Genomic DNA, 22,503 nt, shown 5'->3' with positions numbered 1-22,503 from the left:
TGGCGAATCAGATGGCTGCACCAGGCTTCAATCTTGATCTGGCAAAGTTTCTACAGCTGGATGCCCTTCCTAATGCCAACCACTCTGAGAGAGTAGTGGGTGCTTTTTATGTGCCACCGGCATGGGGCCAGTCAGGCAGTACTGGCAACGACTTTGCTCGAATCTTTTACACATGCCACCAGCACAGGTGCCAGTAAGGCGATGCTGGTAATGATCACACTTGAATGGTGCCTTTTACATGCCACTGGCACGGAGGCCAGACAGCCACTCTAAAATATATTTATTATATAATTGATCTCAAAAATCATAAAACCAAAATAGTTGACTAATTTGTTAAGTGCATTTACAATTAATCTTATGGTAGTTTTAACATGTTGGCTCCCACGCTTCATTTTATGTTTTATCCCAGGGTCCCAATATGATATCTTAATTTTGACATGAGTGGCATAATATTTTTACACTCTACCATACCTCTAAGAAAGGCTATAGGAAAGAAATTAAAAAACAACCTGCTAGTGGGCCAGGAAGGACTTGCTAACATACCACCACAACCCACTGGCAAGTCATATGGGAGCCAATGTGTTAAGATAATAACTTACATTTAACATCATTATCATCGTAACTTTAATGTCCAAATGTCCACTTTTCCTTGTTTACATGGGTCAGATGAAATTTGTTGAGGCAGATTTTCTACAACTGGATGCCATTCCTATTGCCAGTCCTCACATTGCAAGATAATATTACCCCATGACCAGACATGTTTTCACAGATGATAGGAAATGGAAGAAACCCTTGAATGACAATCATAGTCATTCACAATCACCACACAACGTCAGAACAAGGACACACACAACTTTGGAAAATTGTTGATTCTTGAGATTATCTCCCCTTCTCAATTCAATGGGAGCTGGTCTTAATTTCCATTTGGTCACTTATGATACATCCCCTAGGGGCAGATATTTTCAATAAATCAAGAATTTATATTGCATGGTATTTGAAATACTTGTGTTTGTCTATGTTATTCAAATACCTGCTGCTGACCATTTTAAGTTCTTTCTCTCAGCTCATTTTTGTTCGAATAATAAAATATTGCATGTTTACTTGGTGATTCTCTCATCACTAATTTGGCAAGTACGGTAAAGTCTATGATTTGCTGAAGAAATCATATTAAATTGAAACATATCCATGAGGGATGAAGTCAGCAGCTGGGGAGGTGACTGGAAGAGGAAGGGGCAGGAGTGGTGCGCGCGTAGGCAGGGCAGCATTGGGCCTTTTTGATCGAGGTAGCCGAGCGAGTCGGACTTGTGAGCTTGTTCTTAAGGTAGGGGAAAAGCAGCTACTATTTCTAGTGTTAGGGTCGGGCCGGGTGGAAGGGTGCATTACTACTGGAGAGGTCTCCATCAACAAAGAGAAGGTAGGTGTCCTTATTTCAAATCTCCCGCATACACCACAGTCCAGAACTTTCTCCAAAACTTGGCAAAAGAATCAAAACAATATTTAATCAATGACTAATCTAATTTTTACCTCACTACATATTTTCTTAACATATTCAATACAATGAACAGCAAAAAGCAAGCATTAACTAAAGCAATAAACTTAACAACTCTACTTTTCGCAATCAAATTTAACTGACCCAACATCTACTGCAAACCACCAATGAAGATTTAACCTTTAAGCATTAAAACCAACCCAAATATTCCACCTGTTTTATGTTCAAGCTGGACAGATCCAGCCTCTCACACCTACCCTGCAATGTTATAAAAATAAACAGCTATATCTTCAAAATGTCAAAGCTACAAGATAATACATGATTAGTTTTGAACACTGTGATTAAATAAGCATTGTATTTCATAGAGTAATCTGAATGCTGAAGGGTTAAACAGTTCTGACCATAAACCAAACAAGGCTTAATTGACTATAAACTTGTAATGATTCTCTGCATAGCATGTGCTCTTTGACCGATAAATGGAATATATCAGGGAGTAGGCTTCAGAGTTTCCTTTCATGTTTGATATATTATCTCTCTGAGTCATAGGTTTGCTCTAGTAAATCAAACTCTGGTTAAACAACAACAGTAACAACAACCTTCCCGTCTCAGTTACTTCCACCAATAAGCATCACGAAATTATCCAGTTTATTTCTATCTTCTCAACTAACAAAATATCTTTGGTCAACTGAGCATGTACTAAAGCATTGAACATTGCCAATTCACCCACCATCATGGGTTTATTTTTTCTCTTTTTCTTTAGCTCCAAAATAACTTGTACAAGTTGCAAGCTTTGAAAAAGTAACACACTCTGTTAAATTGTAAAAATAAATGCAGTAATTTTCCTAAATTAGGTACAGGCACAGTTGTGTGGTTTAGAAGCTTGCTTTGCTACCATGTGATTTTGGGTTCGATCTCACTGCATGGCACTTTGGACAAGTGTCTTCTAGTATAACCCCAGGCTGACCAAAGCCTTGAGAGTGGATTTGGTAGACGGAATCTGTGTGGATGCCCATCATGCGGCAGGAGCATGAGTGTTTTGCTTCCGAGCACTGCTTAACAACCAGTGTTGGTTAGACTACATCCTTGTAACTTAGCGGTTCCACAAAAGCAAGTGATACAATAAATACCAGACTTTCAAGAAAAAAAAAAAAAGTACTGGGGTTGATTTGTTTGACTAAACTTTTAAAGTTGGTGCCCTAGCATGGCCATGACCAGAGTCCAATAACTGAAACAAGTAAAAAGTAAGTCAATACACCAACAAACGAAATAAATTATTTTAGTTTTGACATCTTAATACTCTTTACTTGTTTCAGTCATTTGGCTGTGGTTATGCTGGAGCACCGCCTTTAATCAACCAAATCGAGACAGTACCTAACATTTCAAATAACTCATTAGTATCTTCTAATATCTTCTAATTAAAAATTAAAAAGACAAACTAAATATGAAGAAAATTAACAACTAACACAAGAACCAATAAATTATTCAAAAACCATTATTATTGACAACATATAAAGACATACAATTGAGCTTTAAAACCTTCATTAAACAAATGTGAAACTGATTTACCTGGAATTGGTAAAATTTGTAAAGTTCTAAGAACAATACTAGAATCTATTGAAAAACCATCAGCATTTTAATGTCCACCTTTCCATGCCCACATGGGTCAGACAGAATTTGGGGCAAATTTTCTAAGGTCATGTGCCCTTCCTGCCACCGACCCTTACCTGATAATACCAGTATGACTGGTAATATTTCCTTACAGGTAATATTTCCACAGAAGATTGGAAATGAAAGACACTATTTGCACAATGGTGACACTCTGTTACAACTTTCACCTGAAGTCTAGACAAGGAGTCAGTAAAACACACACACACACACACACACACAATGGACTTCTTTTATTTTCTGTCTACCATATCCACTTACAAGGCGTTAAAAGATACTTGGCCAAGGTGCCATGCAGTGGAACTGACCCCAAAACCATGTCATCTGAAAGCAAACTTCTTACCACACAACCACAGCCGTGCCTATGAAAAGTTATTGTAAAATTGCAATTCTTGGAGTTTTGCTTAGATTTCTGATTTTGATGTAATCTCCATAGTTTAAAATCTCATAAATGTTTAAGAAACACAATACATTGTACAAGAATCAACACTGATTAAAGTAATCATCCTTGCTATCATTTTTTTTTTCTTCATTGCTTAGAAGATTATTTATAGAAAATATATTATCAGAAACGTTAGCTTCTAGTTTTATCTGGAAGAGAAAAAGAACAAAGAGAGATTCTCAACAGGTCACCAGTCTACTTGCTATATTTATACATCATGTCAGTCTTATTGACAACAAACACATGCAACAGACTGAAAGGTTGAATAAATTTACAACAGCATTCTCTGAACGTCCCTACACATATAGGTCGATAGTGAACCCTTTGTATGAATGGTAGAGTAGATGTACCCCATGTCAGTTTGTTAAACTGTATTTTATATAAATAAAGAGAATTATAAACTGTTATATGCATAGTGAACAGAAAGATTCAAGACAATGACTTTTATATTTATTCTTAATATGCTGTATTAAGGAAAAATGTACTTGTACTAATGAATTGAGTGTGTCATGAACACTTAGTCATCATAAAGAAGCTGTTCCCCTGTGACAAACACATCAGTGATTAGCCTACCTATGTTCAAATCTACTGGAGCATATTAATTATTAAGAGTATAAAAAAGTAAATTATCTCGGTTGAAAATTAAGTAAACAACTAATATAAAGGTAAAGAGCTGAGAAAAGTTGGACCTAAGAAGCATCAGATGTGGTGTGCAAGAGAGACGACTACACTGGTATGGTCATGTGGTGAGAATGGATGAGGATTAGCTGTGTGAAAAAGTGCCACACCCTAGCAGTTGAGGGAACCTGTGGAAGAGGTAGACCCAGGAAGACTTAGTATGAGGTGGTGAAGCACAACCTTCAAACAGTAGGCCTCACCGAGGCAATGACTAGTGACCGAGACCTTTGGAAATATGTTGTGCGTGAGAAGAACCAGCAAGCCAAGTGGGACCATAACCCGTGGCCTATGCTAAGGGTGTAACCAGCTCACTTATGTGTACCTTTCCTTCATTGGACACTAAACTCTGCTTGCAAAGACCTGTTGAGGCAAGTGAAATTGAAATCAAAACCAAATTCGATGACTGACATCTGTGCTAGTGGAGCGCTAAGAGCACCATCCAAGTGCAATCGTTACCAGTGTCGCCTTACTGGCACTTGTGCCAGTGACGTGTGAAAAAACATTTGAGTGAGGTCGTTGCCAGTGCTGCTGGACTGGCTCCTGTGCAGGTGGCATGTAAAAAACACCATTTGAGCATGGCCGTTGCCAGTACCACCTGACTGGCCCTCATGCTGGTGGCACGCAAAAGCACCCACTACACTCTCGGAGTGGTTGGCATTAGGAAGGGCATCCAGCCGTAGAAACTCTGCCAGATCAGATTGGAGCCTGGTGCAGCCATGTGGTTCATCAGTCCTCAGTCAAATCGTCCAACCCATGCCAGTATGGAAAGCAGACGTTAAACGATGATGATGATGATGATGATGATGATGATGAAGAATATTTGGGCAACTGAAGTTATTTGCACTCATGATGATAGCACCTATCATTGTGTTGCTACTGTAGTTTAGTTCAAGGTCAGCTTTGACCAAGAAGACTTATGGTCAAAGACCTTCCAGCCATAACCTTCTCTTCTTTATTCTTAACCACATAGGCATGGCTGTGTGGTTAAGAAATTTGCTTTGCACTCATGTGGTTTTGGGTTCTGTCTTGCAGTGAAGCACCAAGGGCAAGTGTATTCTGTTATAGCCCTGGGCTGACCAATGCCTTGTGAATGAATTTGGTGGATGGAAACTACATTGAAGCCTAACAATATGTGTGTGTATTTGCCCCCATCCTACTGCTGGGTTTGTTTAAGTCTCTGTAACTTAACGGTTCAACAAAAGAGGCCACTGGAATAAGTACAAGACTTATTCAGCTGAAAAGTACCAGTGATAACAGCTAGGGATTAACCCTGTGACAGACTAGCATCTAGTTCAGAGAGGATTATATTCTCAATTACTTATCCCAGGTTACATGGCATACAAGACAGATTGAAGATTAAGAACTATACCTACTCATCATCATTTAATATCCACTTTTCCATCCTTGCTTAAGTCACATAGAATTTGTTGAAGCAGATTCTCTACAGCGAGGTGACCTTCCTGTAGCCAACCCTCACTTGCTTCCAGGCAAGGGATGTTTCCTCATGACCAAATGTGTTTTTCACAGAAGAATGGAAATAAACAATCTTTCTAGTATGACACTGATACTCATTTACAACTATCATGTGATGTCTGGACAAAGGACTCCCTTCCTCCTTTTTTGGTCATGAATGACCATGGGATTGCACCTAGAAAGATTGCACCTTCAATCTACAAGCCTGGGCAAGGTTGTTTATGGAAGACCAGTTGTTGTCCATGCATACCAGCCTCCCCTCTCCACACCACTGATGTTATCCAAAGGAAAGGCAAAGGCCGATACCACTTGGCACCAGTGACATCACAACTCATTTCTACAGCTGAGTGAACTGGAGAAATGTGAAATAAAGTGTCTTGCTTAAGAACACAACACACAAACAAATCCAGTAATCGAATTCACTAACTCATGATTGTGAACCCAATGCTCCAAAAACTGAGCTATGTGCCTTCAAGGTATACAAAAACACATGTGCACAAGCACATACCTTCAAAAATGAGGGGCTTTTTTCCAGTTTCTATCTACCTACAAGTCTTTGGTCCACTTGGGGCTACATCATCATCATCATCATCATCATCGTTTAACGTCCACTTTCCATGCTAGCATGGGTTGGACGATTTTGACTGAGGGCTGGCAAACCAGATGGCTGCACCAGGCAGACAATTAACCAAGATGTCATCCAGTGGGATTGAACCCAAGATCACAAGATTGGAATGCAAGTTTCTTAAGTACGCTAAGTGAGATATCATTATTTTCAGACAGCCTACTGAGATAAGCAAAGTAATTGCCATACTTTTAGCAGATGACAATAGCTTCAGGAAAGTTTGGACTAAATAACCCTGCAATCAGTAGTCTGCATCTTCCCTTCACAGCTAATGTTCTTCTTCTTATCTTAATCATTTAAAATTGAATTTTTTTTTTTATACTATCACAAAATATTTGTGTAAATTTCTGAGATTGTGTTCAAGTGCTAGAGCAAGAGAATTATAGTGCTGAATACTTTTCCCAACACTGACAACTCCTCTACACTTTTAAGATTACAATATGTTCATGTTAAGCTGCATGATTAAGGCAGCAGGAAATGCAACAAAGAATAGAAGAATAACAAAAAACTTGTTGAAATGTTTGCATTTAGGTACTTATATGCTAGTGTATTAACAACCGAATCTGTATTTGTTAGTATATGTCCTTATATTTCAAACTGTAATCAAATTATAAATCTATGAGTGAAGTAATGAACTAATATGAGGACAAAACTTACAAGATTTAGTTTTTATTTCAAAATGATCTCATATGTATTAAACCTATCAGAAGCAGTACTTATGCAAAGTAATTAATTTCATTATTATACTTTAGAATCCAGACTTAAATAATTAGGTATGGTTTTGTGGTTAAGAGGCTTGCTTTGCAACCACATGGTTTTAGGTTCAGTTCCACTGTGCAGTACCTTGGACAAACATCTTCTGCTATAGTATCAGGTTAATCAATGCTTTGCTTAGAGACTTTGGTAGATGGAAACTGTGAGGAAGCCTGTCATGTGTGTTTGTGCATCTGTGTTTTCACCCACCACACACACACACACACACACACGCTATTTGACTACTGGTGTTGGCTTCTTTACATCTGCATAGCTTAGTGGTTCAGCAAAAGAGAATGGTAGAATAAGTATCAGACTAGAAAAAAAAAAATGTAAGTATTGAGATTTGTTCAACTAAAACCTTTATAATTGAACTGCATTATTATAATTATTTCTTTAAGTATCACCATTATAGGCATTTATACTTCAGTGAAATTAAGAAACCAACTCATAAATAAATGAAACCCTCGAATCCATCACTGTACACACATATAGCCACATAGCTATATATGTACTTATGTATGTACCCACACGTCTCTATGCACATAGGTACATCAGGATCTATATACATGTAGATGAGGGTCAATTCATATGAAAAAGAACGTGAACAAAATGAAACACCTATAGAAAATATTACATAGAATTTAAGTGTTTTCAATGTCTTTCAATGATAGCAGGTGAATCAAATGTACTGTAGTTCATTGTAGGATATAAATAATACGACTACCTGCTTATCGGAAATTTGTAGGTTCGATTTAAAAAAAAGTTTTTTTTTTTTTTGAGTATCACCATTATAGGTATTTATACTCCGGTGAAATTAAGAAATCAACTCATATATAAATGAAACCCTCAAATCCATCACTGTACGCACACACACACACACACACACACACAGTTGCATATCTATGTATCTATTTATGTATGTTCGAAGATAATCAAATCAAATTTTTACCATTTCAAGCCACTCACCCAATGAGTATTACTGCCAAATTTAGTGAAAATTCGTTCAGCCATTTTCCAGTAATTTTGTGAACACACAGACAGACAAAGATGAGTAATTACAATAACCTACTTTAGCTTACGCATGCAGGGTAAGAGTAAAGAAAAAAAGAGAAGATAACCATAGTAAAAGTGATGAAAATGTTACTAACAGCTTGTAGCCTCTTTTCCATTTAAATTTTAAAGCAACTCTATGCAGACAAACTAAAATGAAAAATAATATAATCTTTATAAAGGCAAGTCAAATCAAATTGACCAAATGGCTCATAATAAAATATTTGCTTTTATATTCACTATTATATTTTATTGATTAAAAATGAAAAATCATTCATTATCATTTAATGTCTGTTCTCCATGCTGGTATAGGTTGGACAAATCAAAGGAAAAATTTGACAAATAAACTTGAATGTACATAATTCATAGGTACAATTTACAATAAGACAGAGTGATAATAGAAAAAAGGTTAAATGATTCTATGAAGATTCTAAAGAGATTGAATAAGTATAGAATGTATTCCCTCATTCAACATGTATGCCTGATAGGAAAATGGGCATTAGTGTGACACTGAGAATTTGCACCCTTTCAATATTTTCAATGCATGAAGTGTATATGCAAACCATGATTATAAATGATAGTTTAACCCTTTCGTTACTGTATTTATTTTGAGATGCTCTGTGTTGCTCTCAATTATTTTAAATATAAAAAAGGATTTAGTAAAATAACTTAGTTATCATTAAGCTAGTGTTAAGAACATAAATTGTGACTAAGGTTTGGTGGAAGATTTTAATTCAAAACTTATGAAAACAAGACATTTGTACTCTGAGCCAGAGCCAGTTTCAGCCGGGTTGGTAACAAAAAGGTTAACCCTTTAGCCTTCAAATTACTTTGTTAAATGTAATGCTTTGAATTCATCATGCATTACCTTGTAGCTTTCAGATTTCAATGATGTGATGGTACATTTTTAGAATGACATCACAAGGTAGGTATAAGAGGCCAGATCTTGATAGTTTGAATATTAAGCAGGTAGAATACTTGGGCCAGATATAGTAAGTTTAAATGCTAAAGAGTTGAGGATTTTGTGGAGGTGGTACATAACAAGCATACATGAAGACAGAAGTGATAGTTATGACGATGATGATGGCTTTCTGTGATTGTAGATTCTTCAAGATGTATCACCTGAAATTTAGTTTAGCATAATTCAAAAAAATATTTTGTAATATTTAATTGCAACCCAATACTGAAACTTCCTTTCTGTTTGTGTGCAAAACTGTGTCTGGGGAAATTAAAGAACATTATTCAGACTTTGTTCTTTTGCCTGGACTGATAAGTAATCTCTTCATCCAAAAAAGGATCATATAAAAAAAATGCTTCAATCGAAAGATATGCATTTCCCATGCAAATTATCTGGATATTTCTATAACACTATATTCCACAATATATGATATAATATAATATAGGATGCATTATCTTGGCTATGGTATGGTAATATGAGGTTTGAAGTTAAGCATTCTCTATGCATTGAACTTTACTACTAGGATAGACATCTCAGAAGTTTTTACTACTACATGAGATTTTTATTCTGTCAGAATCATTTGCAATCTTTTTGAATGTTAAAAAAATCAATTTGAAGTCAATTTTCAATTCTTGACAATAACACTAAACAAATTCTTATTATAAACATGATCGAAAACTTCTGACATACTTAAAGAAATAGGCCTATGAGAGTTCAGTCCAACTATGTGGTACCTTGGGTCACACAGAGAGACTGAACTACTATAGTCACAAGCTGACTAGTGTTATCATGTACATTGTTTTGTCTTGATATAAAAGATGGGCTATAGCAAATATTCTGCTCAATACCACAGATTTGCTTGTCAGTCATTTGACCATAACCAGTTGAGCATGTCCCTTAGTGACTGATGATATGTGCATTTCTGATCATGAGCAGAAGTAGTAGGGGAGCATCATAGCCATGTGTTGAGAGGAATTCTTTGGGGTTTGAATAATTCACCTCTGGAAACATGAATGTTTTGTTCAACATCCTTAAACAATCCTTATCCAGGGACCTTTTGAGCGGGATGTGTTACTCGACCTGAAGAAAATTGTAACTGAGCCCCATTTTCAAGGTCATGCACTATTTATCTTGATATGAGATCACCATGTTGCGCATATGGTTGTGATGCATGTGCCTGGTGTACCCTTATCAGACAGGTAGTCATGATGGATATACTGGGCTTTGTATATATTACCCTACCGTCACTTTGATGGCATGCACTGCTCTCTCACTCAATAATAATAATATTGATAACAGAAGAAAAAGATCAGTATTTAATTGAGTTTAAACCCATGAAAGTTGTAATGCCGTAAATGGTTTCAACTTTGCATAATACTTAACTCTTTCAGTGCATCATCTGTCTTAGAACAATCCAGTAGGGTTTTCTACTTGTACATAGACTGCTCTGAAGTGGTTTATAATGAGGGGCAAAATGCTTAGTAGTATTTCGTCTGCCGCTATGTTCTGAGTTCAAATTCCGCCGAGGTCAACTTTGCCTTTCATCCTTTCGGGGTCGATTAAATAAGTACCAGTTATGCACTGGAGTCGATATAATCGACTTAATCCGTTTGTCTATTCTTGTTTGTCCCCTCTGTGTGTAGCCCCTTGTGGGCAGTAAAGAAATAGGTTTATAATGAGGTCAAAGTTTATATTGTCCAGTAGCTAGCTCTACAGAGTTATCTGTCAGAAAAGTACCCAGGCATTATACAAACGTATATGCTCAACTCATGAGATGAAATACCAGATGTTTACTTGAGTTTTTAGCCAAAACATGGCTGGAAAAGCAAGGTTATTGAAAGTTTGTTTACCTAAACTGTATCAAGTGTAAGTGGCAATGCTTATATAAATGAATGGTGTCTGTTGTTAGACTTAAAGTATTTGAAAGCTATGATTTTGGGAACTGTTTAGATCAGATTTTCAACAACAGTGAACAATCACGAAATGACTGTACTGCCATCCTCCAACAAAACACAGTAAGTCGAATTACTGAGTTTTGTCAGAGAATGGATGTTTGAATTCCTTGAACCAAGCCCCATGTACTAGAGATGTAATCTTGGGAAATTTTCAAGTAACCTATGACACACAGTATTCTTTCATTCTTTTACTTGTTTCAGTTATTTGACTACGGCCATGCTGTTGCACCACCTTTAGTCGAACAAATCAACCCCAGAACTTATTCTTTGTTAGCCTAGTACTTATTCTATCAGTCTCTTTTGCCGAACTGCTAGGTTACAGGGACGTAAACACACCAGCATTAGTTATCAAGAAATGTTGGAGGGTCACACACACACATACAACGGGCTTCTTTGAGTTTCCGTCTACTAAATCCACTCACAAGGCCCGAGGCTATAGTAGAAGACACTTGCCCAAGGTGCCATGCAGTGGGACTGAACCCAGAACCATGTGGTTGGTAAGCAAACTACTTACCACACAGCTACTCCTGCACCTATAAAGTAGTTGAAAAATAATTAGGATAATCACTTCCTCTTTAGCAATTATCTCAGTTTCTTGTTTTTTGACTTACTGTTTTGTCAGAGGAGGGCAGTGTAGTGTACGATGCATGTGGGTTTTGTATATACTACATATGCCAAGTATATCTACTGTATTTATTGGCATAAAAGACACACAGGCATGTTAGACGAACCCCAATGTCTGGATTAAAATTAACCTGCCGGAGTGAGTGTCGGACAAAATCAGCTTATGAGAAGCCCATCTTCACAAATAGGATCTAGGCTGATATTTTGAAACATCTTTTTGGGGAAAAAGTGTGTTTTATATGCCATCAAATACATGTTGTTTACTGCTCATCAGCTGATCAAAATGTAAACAAATGACAGAAAGTTTCATGTAAAAACACTGAATGTTTTTGCTCAAGTACTAAATGTGCAACATGTTAGATTCATTCAATTACACAAAATGTAATCCCAACAGAGGGCTATGCTTCCTCACAAAAATGTAAAGTGTTATTACTTCAAATTCTTAAAGAATAACAATAATCAGTGATGCTTTATAGTATTTTCGATGTGGTTTTACAAATAAAGATGGGTTGTAACTACCTCAAACACAATATTTGTGGAATATGATCAAATCGGTTTATGATACAAGGATATTGATTGTTCAAACTTTTTATTATACCTAATTTGGTATAAAAAAAAAACAAAAGGTTGTGTAATTAAGAAGCTCACTTTCAAATTATGAAGCCCTATGTTCAATCCCACTGCACCGTACCTTGAGTAAGTGTCTTCTATGACCTAGGTCAAGCAATGGCTTGTGAGTGGATATGAAAGAAGGTAACTGAAATAAGCTCATCATTTATATATGTGTGCGTGCATATGTGTGTGTGTGCGAGTGTATATGTTGTGTCCCTCACCACCACTTTCCAACCAACTTAGTAGGTTGACTTAGCAGTTTGGCAAGAGACTGACCAGAGTGTGGATTTGTTCAACTAACCCCTTCAAGGCAGTGCACCAGTATGGCCACAGTCCAATGACTGAAACAAGTAAAAGATAAAAAGATATGGATCAGTTAGTTATTGGTTTAACTAAGTAAAGAGTTTTAAGTCTAAATACATATTTTATATAATTTAGGAAGTTTTATTGCTGTTTTATTTATTTTTACTAGTTTCAGTTGAGGCCATGCTGGATCACTCATTACTCTTGTTTCAGTCATTGATTTGTGGCCATGTTGGAGCACAACCTTGTCAGGTGAGTCAAACAAATCACCTCAGTACTTATTTCAAGACTGGTACTTAATTCCATTGATCTCTTTTGTCAAACTGCTAAGCCACACAATGGGACTGAACCCAAGACCACGAAGTTGAGAAGCAAGATACTTCTCCTTAGAGAGTGTGATTTGAGAGAGATTTGACTACAGTTTCTAGCAGGCAAAGCAACACTAAGAGATTTCCTCATTGGCTCCCATACAGTTGAAATTTGGTGTAGGAACACTGGTGTTGCATTTCTAACACAGCATCTTACAGGTGAAAATTCTTTCCTTGAAATAAGAAACTGTATCTTGCATTCAATAGCCTGCTTAGAGACTTTAAAATTGTCCCATGGGTATAAGATTGAGGTTTGTGAGGGTATTTTACATCTCAAAAGGTTTAGGAAAAGAAACAAATATAATGATAGATTTAGGTAGCAGATTGGTATGCTAGAGGAAAAGGCAGTTCTTGTCTTCCTAATACTTGAAATTTTAAAGTAATTTAAAACTTAATATCATGAAAAATACACATATGCAGATAAATATTTCTTACGGTGAGAGAGATAAACCTTGAAACTTGAGAAAAAACAAACATAATAGGGAGAGTTAAAGGGCCTGCAGGTAAATAATGTTAGGTAGGTTGGTAACTATTCAAAAACAAAAGAAAATTTGCTGTAAGCAGTGTATGTAGTTAGGAAGTCAGTATTACAGATACCTACAGGAAATGGAACAAGACCTCAAATAGACAAGCAGTGAATTAAGAGTACAATACATCGGTGTACTTGATATTCTGAGCAGGCATAATCTAGATTCTATCGTATAATGTTGTAGTTAATCTGAAACCATAGCCAAGTTCCTTAGATGACCTAAATAGAAATTTAAGGGGAAAAACAGCTTAGTAAACTGTTTGTTTTACCAATATAGTTTATCATTTAAGAAAGACATGGACTCTAATTTCAATTGCTTTCTGAGATTAGCTTTTTATTTTTTACTTGTTTAAGTCATTGGACTGCAGCCATGCTGAAGCAGTGCACTGAGGTGAGTTAGTCAAATAAATCAACATCCAGTACTTATTTTAAGTTTGGTACTTATTCTATCAGTCTTTTTTGCCAAACTGCTAAGTTATGAGGATGCAAAAACAAACCAACAATGGTTGTGAAGTAGTGGTGTGGGACAAACACAAAGACAGACAGACAGACACACACATGCACACATGCACGCACACGCGTGCGCGCACACACACCAAGGCTAAAATAGGTATGTTTTTGTGTTTGTCAACTCACTCCCACAGCTCGACAACCTGTGTTAGTTTGTTTATGGCCTATAACCTAAGAGTTTGATAAGAGACCACTAGAATAATTACCAGATTAAAAAAGGAAAACATAAGCATTGGGATTGACTTGTTTGACTAAAACCATTTAAAGCAGTGCCCCAACATGGGTACAGTCCAATGAATGAAACAAATAAAATAAAACAATATAAACCATATCTAAATACAACTCTAGAATTATTTTTTCAAATCAGAAGATCAGCAAAGTCAGGTCAAGAGGAACCTTTAGTCTTGTAGATATGACTACCCCTCTAGTGCTGGTGCCATAATGAAATGTACCCATTAAATGTCGTAAAGAGGTTTGTGTTAGGGAGGGTAGCCCTGCCACATAAAGAAGCCAAAAAATTAAAATGTACAAGTGAAAAACGGTCTGCCAAGCTACCTGGAGGGCAGTAACTCTGAATAAGAACTAACACAGACTGCTGACGACCCATCTAACACATACCAACATAGAAAACAGGCGGAAAATAACAAAGAAAATGCAGATTCATTCATTCATCATTATACAAATTCTGGCATTGACTAATTAATTATAAAAGCATTATTTAAGTTGAGAGAGAGAGAGAGGAGAGAGAGAGAGAGAGAGAGAGAGAAAGAGAGAGAGAGAGAGAGAAGAGAGAGAGAGAGAGATAGAGAAAGAGAGTCTTTTACTCATTCCAGTCACTGGACTACAGTCATGCTTTGGTGCCACCTTGAAGGGCTTTAGTCAAACAAATCAACTCCAATACTTATTTTATCAATCTCTTTTGCTGAACCACTAAGCCACAGGGATGTAAACAAACCAACTCTAGTTGTCAAAGGATTGGAGTAGAAGCAAAAATACAAACATGCACACATATAAATATATACAAGCCCAAACACAGTTTCCAATAAACAATTCCACCCGTGGCTATAATAGACGACACTTGTCTAAGGTGCTAAACCCTGAGACAGAACCCCCAAACCATATGGTTGCAAAGCAAGTATTTCTCTCTGTCTCTCTCTCTCTCTCTCTCATATATATATATATATATATATATTATATATATATATATACATATACACACACACACACACATGTATGTATATAAGAAATAACTGTCATTAAAATAGGGTGGAGGCTGCATATAAAATAATATTTACCATTGCTTATGCAAATAAGCATAACATCAATGACGGCAACAAATAAACAAGTGTAACTAGATGTTTTACTACAAACATGTGGTGTATTTGATATACAGGGAAACATATTAAGTTATGAATTCTTACTGAAATATGCTATTTTGTTTCAAGAAAATCTAGAATAAATGACACAAAATATCTTCAAAATAAAGATAAATAAAACTAAAGACAATTCAGGCCGACATCTCATATTTATACATAGAAACTTCTGACTAGCTATCAATAATTAGCACATGAAAATGACAATTATATCATATGATTAAAAGATATTACACACACACACACACATATATATATATGTATGTATATATAACATAAATATACATATTGTATAAACTGGTCTTGTAATTCTAGTCAATATTTGAATTCCATGGAGTAATTGTTTAACAAACTTTTTGGGAAGTAGGGGAAAAGATTAATAGTTGTTAAGTAAACACAGTTATGAAAAAATACATTTATTTATATTCCATGTATTTTAGCCGGGTCAGATCACAACATACTGCAATACTTTCAAAACCCCCATTTTTTATCTGATACTGACATTTTAATAAAATAGTTAATATTTTAATTTACTTCTTAATTTATTATTAAGATAATTCAAAAAACTAGGTTTTTACATATTAAATGCACATGTGAAAATAGACAGAATTTAAAAGAATTATTCCTTGTGTAAGCATAAAAGTCAGAAAGAAATATTTCTACACAGTGACCACCTTTAATTAGCTCTAAGATCCAATGAAATATGCAATTTAGCTCAAGCTATTGTAAACCTTTGTTTTAATTAATAAATTTAATCTAAATATCCTCACAATGAATATTGATATAAAAAAAAGGGTCACCCTTTCATTTAATGATTGCTGTTCCCTTAGAAGGGCTGCATGGTTATCTTGGATTTCATTTTCACTTACCACTTCGGCTGGTGTTGATGCTTCCATGGTAACAGTCAAACGGATTTCTCCATGCATGTTATATGCCATCATCTCTAACGAGTACCAGCAGCTGCAGCCACTAATTATTTTCTTTCTCAAGTTAAAACTAAACTTTGCTATTAACCTTAATTTTATGTCATTTAGTGAAATGCTTACTTTATCATTTTAGTATATACATGTTTTGCATTGAGAATATGTAGGTAGAAATGAGTACAGTATTGTAGTAACTATCATTCTTACTACGTAGGAAATGATAAAATGACAGTAGCAGAAACAACAACAACAAAAATTCTGCTAACTTATAGAAAAGTAGTGGTAGTCCCACCAAATCCATGTAAGTTATTTCTGACTCTCCAACCAGCTTGTAGTGAACAGCCTTCAGTGAAGAAGGCAGGTGAAATCCTAAGCTTAAAATAAGAAATCTTACATGCAGACATATGGTAATATCAGGTTCCTGAAAGCTACCTTTTCACACTCTTTCATTTCTCAATTCTAGTTATTTACAGAACCGCGAATAATTTCAGCTTTATTTTCCACTTAAACAACTAAAAATTAAACAAAATAATTTTTAAAAAATCAAAACTGTTAATTACAAAATTCCACAAGTATATCCCTATTGTTTATCAATTGTTATTACACCCACCTCCCCAATAATAGCTCTGCCTGCGCAAGTTATAATAATACCTTAATGATAAAAATCTACACTTACATTAATGCCAAACTATACAGGTACATATATTTCACATGTATAACATACTAAAGAAACACTGAAAGATTATGAAGTAAAGAAACATGCTATTGTAATAAACTCAGCCCTGTAACTTAGCTAAGGTTATATTTAGAATGGGAAACCCCTTACATTATGTTGTATAATAATTATGAATTCAAGGTGAGCATGTCTTCATGGGAGAAGCAATATTTCCATAGTTTGACTCATAGATACATTGCACATATGAAGCCTGTTATAAGCCTTATTTTAAAAATAATGACTAACCTATTTTCTTTTTTCTTTATTTGCATCCTATCCTATTTGCATCATTACTGCAGTACTGTTTCATGTACATGCATTCATGTTTTATTTCATCCATACATATTAATATTGTACTCCATTACTCTTTTACTTGTTTCAGTCATTTGACTGTGGCCATGCTGGAGCACCACCTTTAGTCGAGAAAATCGATCCCAGGACTTATTTTTTGTAAGCCTAGTACTTATTCTATCAGTCTCTTTTGCCGAACTGCTAAGTTACGGGAATGTAAACACACCACCATCGGTTGTCAGGCGATGTTGGGGGGACAAACAGACACACAAACAAATACACACACATACGTACATATATATATATATATATATAGTTAATCCAAACATGAAAAACAACGCGAGGACGTGGAACAAATATAGTATTATTGGACACTCAGGAAGGAAGGGAAGAAGGAGGGTTTTACGTTTCGAGTGGAGCTCTTCGTCAGAAACATAGGAAAAGGAAAGATCCAGAGAATGGAAGACGGAGGAAAAAAAATTGCCAACGGTACACACGCGGTCACATTTTGAATGTATATATATATACACGATGGGCTTCTTTCAGTTTCCGTCTACCAAATTCACTCACAAGGCTTTGGTCGGCTCGAGGCTATAGTAGAAGACATATGCCCAAGGTGCCATGCAGTGGGACTGAACCCTGAACCATGTGGTTCGTAAGCAAGCTACTTACCACACAGCCACTCCTACACCATATTAATATTTTACATGTAAAATAAACTTTTGGTTTTCGTGATACATATTCTCATCTTAAATCCAACACAAATATATTCAGCTTTTATTACAAAGAATTCAAAAACTAAAAATCAAGTAAACTAACATATTTTTAGCTTGTCAGACTTAATAAAATATTAATAATAGAGTCAATTGCAGCATGTATATTTATAGTTAGCTTTTAAATGTCTCATGCATTAAGCATCAATACTTATTTCCCAATCACTATCATACTTTATTAAATTAAAAGTTTTTAATGAGCACAAAGTATGTAATGTTGCACACATCCACAATACAATGAATAGAGCACATACAATAAAATTTTCTCTTCTTTACAAGACTGGACTTGAGGCTATTATAAATAAAATGTTATGTATTTATGGCTTTTCATATAAAAGCATGCTTATAGCAGTCATTGTAAGGGCAAATATATATTTTATTTATATATTTATTCAATGCTACTGACAAATACATAAAATATATTTATTATGTTAAATGTTACACATGCATTTTTTTTTTGCCCCTTTTTTTTTTTTTATTACATATCTGAAGTACCGGAATCATGACCTCTCAATACCAAGAAGTAGCAGCTTAACCTAGAAAGACCCCCTGATCTCAAAACTACACATCCTATCAAGTAATATTACTTCAGAGATCTTTCATTGGAACCACATTCTAGGTGCTTGTATTTTCCTTGAGTATTGAAAAATTATATAAACTGGATTAACACGTAGATCATTTTCGTTCATTGTATTAAAGCTATTACACCAAATAACATGAGAGAGATTGATTCTTATTCAATTACAAGTTCTGATACTTGTAAATTCTTTTTTGATTGGATTTGTTTTCTACTCTGTATCTAATAAACAAGCAGCTGATATGTAGTATATGTAAGCCAAGCAAAGTAATGCACCTTGTCTAGGTGTAGAATACAGTGACTAACAGTTTGAAGGACCTTCGTTATAGTAACTCTCACTGTTGAATGTAACAGCTAAATATCCCAAGTGCCACATAAAAAAGCAGCTGTGCTGGTGCCACATGAAAAGTAGCTGTGCTGATGCCACTTGAAAAGCACCTGTGTTGACACCACATAAAAAGCACCCCTGCTGATGTCACATAAAAAGCATCTGTGCTGGTGTCACATAAAATGCACCCAGTACACTCTGTAGAGGGGCTGGTATTAAGAAGGGCATCCAGCAATAAAAACCATGCCAAAACAGACAACTGGAACCTGGTACAGCCTTCAAGCTTACCAACTCCTGTCAACCTGTCTAACCCATACCAGCATGGAAAACAAACATTAAATGATAATGATGATGATGATGATGATGAAGATGATGATGATTGCATATTTTTTGAAATTCAAAAAAATTAGGAATTCTCCCCTATCAATAATAATGCAAAGGGCATGTTGATCAAAATAAATATATCAGTCGACTTACATTTGCCTTTTTGGGATCAGTAGATTGATCCTATATTTTCAGATGACTATGCAAAAGGTCAAGTAGACATATGTTGCACAACAACACAATATTTGTAATAACAAACTCATGAGTATAAGACTGCACAAGATGTGTATGTATGCATATATACATGCACACCCACACATGCACACATACACACACACACACAGCAGATAGGTACTCATGAACTTAGGCAGTACAATTTTAGTTCATCTAAACAAGATATTTAAACACTGACACACATTGGCTTAACAGGTAGCTTAGACTATGACTTTATGAATGAAAACTATTCTTCCTAGATCCATGAGTGTCTATCTGCTGCACACATGTGAGTATGTGTAAGTGTGTATATTTGTATAAATGTGAATAGCTATGTAGCTTCTCTACAAAAACAACCTGCTCTGCCTCACCTCCACTTGTACCTTAACCCTTGTCTCCTAGTATAAAGCCGCCCCGTCCATTGGGTTTCATGATTTTCCAAGCTGCATTGTGACCTCACTAGTAGTGGTAACACAAAAAAGCACCCAATACATGATGCAAAGTGGTTGCCGTTAGGAAGGGCATCCGGTCATAGAAATAGTGCCAAAGCAGAGAGTGGAGCACAATGCAGACCTTGGACCTATCAAATCCTGTCAAACCATCCTACACATGCCAGTATGGAACAGGGACATTAGATAAAGATGAGGATGCTGTATGTATCTGCATGTATGAAGAATGTTTGTTTGTTCCTTCTCGGGCCATCCCTGGCTCATAAGGGCCAGTTTCCCGGTTTCCTTGGCATATAGGTTCCCCACCTGAACAGGACGCTGGTCCGTCGCAGGTGAGCTGCAAGATGCAGGAGGAAAGAGTGAGAAAAAGTTGTGGCGAAAGAGTCAGCAGAAGTTCACCATTGCTTTCTGCTGGAGCTGTGTGGAGCTTAAGTGTTTCGTTCATAAACACACACATCGCCCGGTCTGAGATTTGAACCCACGATCCCTTGACCACGAGTCCGCTGCCCTAACCACTAGGCCATGTGGCCTCCAATATATGAAGAATAAAAAGTAATATTTATTATATTATAAAATTAAAAGATAATCCATACAAAATGTTAATAAGAAATAAAAATGGAAATATGTACAATATTAATTTACTTGATTATGGCATTTAGAACTTTGTTGGCTGTGCAGAAATGTGTAATCAGTATAAAATCTTTATCTCATAACTACTATAGCATAAATTACAATATGATTTTAAAATGTCATTAAATATCAACCTACCAAGCTATTATTTAATATAGTACTTATTGGAAACACTATGTGTTCTTGTATGTAATATGACATTGATTGTTTTAATGTACACAACATATTAGAAACTAGCACTATGACCCGGCAACGCATATACAGCTGCGTGCGTGCGTGCACACATACATGCGAGAACTGTCCAAATCTCCGACCTATCACATACAGCTAGCTGGCATTCAATTGGCGTATCAAGTTTTGGGCATTTTGATTGGGTTTTGGATAGAAAATTCACAAAAAAGTTCACTTCTATTGATTTTTTAATGGCTTTGTGGGGTGACTGGGGAAATGTAAAGATGTGCACAACCACCCTTGGACAGTTTTGAATGACCATAGAAAGTGCGAGCCCTCTAATTGAAAAATTGTGGATTTGTATAAAGGACACACACACACACACACAGACATTTTGCCGTTTATATATATAGAGATTGTGATTGTTTTTTTCGCAAAGTAACAAAATTAATATTTTATATATAAAACAAATTCAGAAACTTATAGTTTATCCGTATTTCATCTTGTAGTGCCCATGGACACATCATCGATTATGTTTCCTGGGATTATTAGGTGTTTTGGGCCTTTCAATATCAGACACCCTCACTGACGCAACTCAATAGTGCTAACTGGATACAAGCAAAGGCTTGTATCCAGTTAGCACTACCATCCCATGGCTCACAACTTGTCATCCACAGCCACCTTCAGGCAATTTCTGCTGCCTCCACAACCAACCTGATGGCCTTCTGCCCACTGGCCCCAATGATACTAAGAATGATGTAAGCTCTACAGAGGGACTGGCTGCAAGTACTCTGCCAACCACCTCAATAGGATTGCCCTTTGCTTACCATCCACTGATTTAGCATAACTCTGCTATCCCCAGCATATTTCCTTTTCAAACTCTCATTCACCTCTTTGATGTGATTCTCTTGAAGAATGGAAAGTTCATAGAAAACCACCTATCTTGATCCTTCTGAGATCAGTACCCTCTCTAGCCTTAATGATGTTAAGGAAAAGAAGGAGATAATAGAAGATAATAACAAAATATAAAGATGAGAATTAAGATTGCCATCAATGAATTGAGAATAAAATAAAATTCCAAAATATTCTTTACCCTTACCTAATGTTTTCTGTATTCTGGGACATTATGGCACCAATGAATATTTCATCTTATGAGGTGTAACATAAGCAAGTCAACCTACTGGAACCCAGCTCCCTCTAAGTTATATATTTGTTGCAAGGGAAAAAGCATACAACACCTACTTTGCAGGTCCTCTTCTATTATCGATCTTGTCCAGATGGGATATATTCATGAGAGCCCTACCTGCCAAACTTCTGGCTAGAACCTAATGGCAAATACACTGACCTCACACAGCAACTAAGTCTGTTCCAAAACAACAGTTGAAGGGAAAAGAGGCCCAAGCTGGTAGTCCTTCTGCTTACATAATGTCAGACCCCCAATACTTCTGACAGGTCCTTTTAGCCACTCACATGACATCACTCACCTTATACTTCTGGTAAAGCCCCCCCTTCAGCCCCTCAATGTTCATTGTAAGGTTTGAACTCAGCATTTAAGTTAATAAAACCTGTGTTTTGTAAAGTGCACCATCAAAACTGCATGATGCACATTTACAGTTGATATGAATAAAATGTCTTATTCACTGAGTCAACAACAGTTAAAGCTCTGATACTATCGTTAAGTTCAAGGGTACAAGCAATA

At 36.1% G+C, this 22,503-nt stretch overlaps 1 protein-coding gene across 14 annotated transcripts in view; it reads right to left on the bottom strand.

Annotated features, from left to right (window-relative positions):
* Nucleotides 1-22,503, bottom strand: part of LOC115213920 (liprin-beta-1) — a 488,566-nt gene that overhangs the window by 290,682 nt on the left and 175,381 nt on the right. Inside the window, exon 1 of one of the 14 annotated variants that reach the window (XM_036504526.1) lies at nucleotides 16,280-16,365. The exons of the other annotated variants lie outside the window; for them this stretch is intronic. Coding sequence (XP_036360419.1) covers nucleotides 16,280-16,351 — 72 coding nt within the window. The 5' untranslated portion in view covers nucleotides 16,352-16,365. Of the gene's footprint in view, nucleotides 1-16,279; nucleotides 16,366-22,503 lie in introns of those variants that run through there. 14 annotated transcript variants of the gene reach the window in all.

The sequence above is a fragment of the Octopus sinensis genome, linkage group LG7 (assembly GCF_006345805.1).
Source record: "Octopus sinensis linkage group LG7, ASM634580v1, whole genome shotgun sequence".
In the NCBI taxonomy this organism is placed as follows: domain Eukaryota; kingdom Metazoa; phylum Mollusca; class Cephalopoda; order Octopoda; family Octopodidae; genus Octopus; species Octopus sinensis.
The sequence above is the reverse complement of the archived record's forward strand: the minus strand, read 5'-3'. Positions and strand labels throughout refer to the sequence as shown.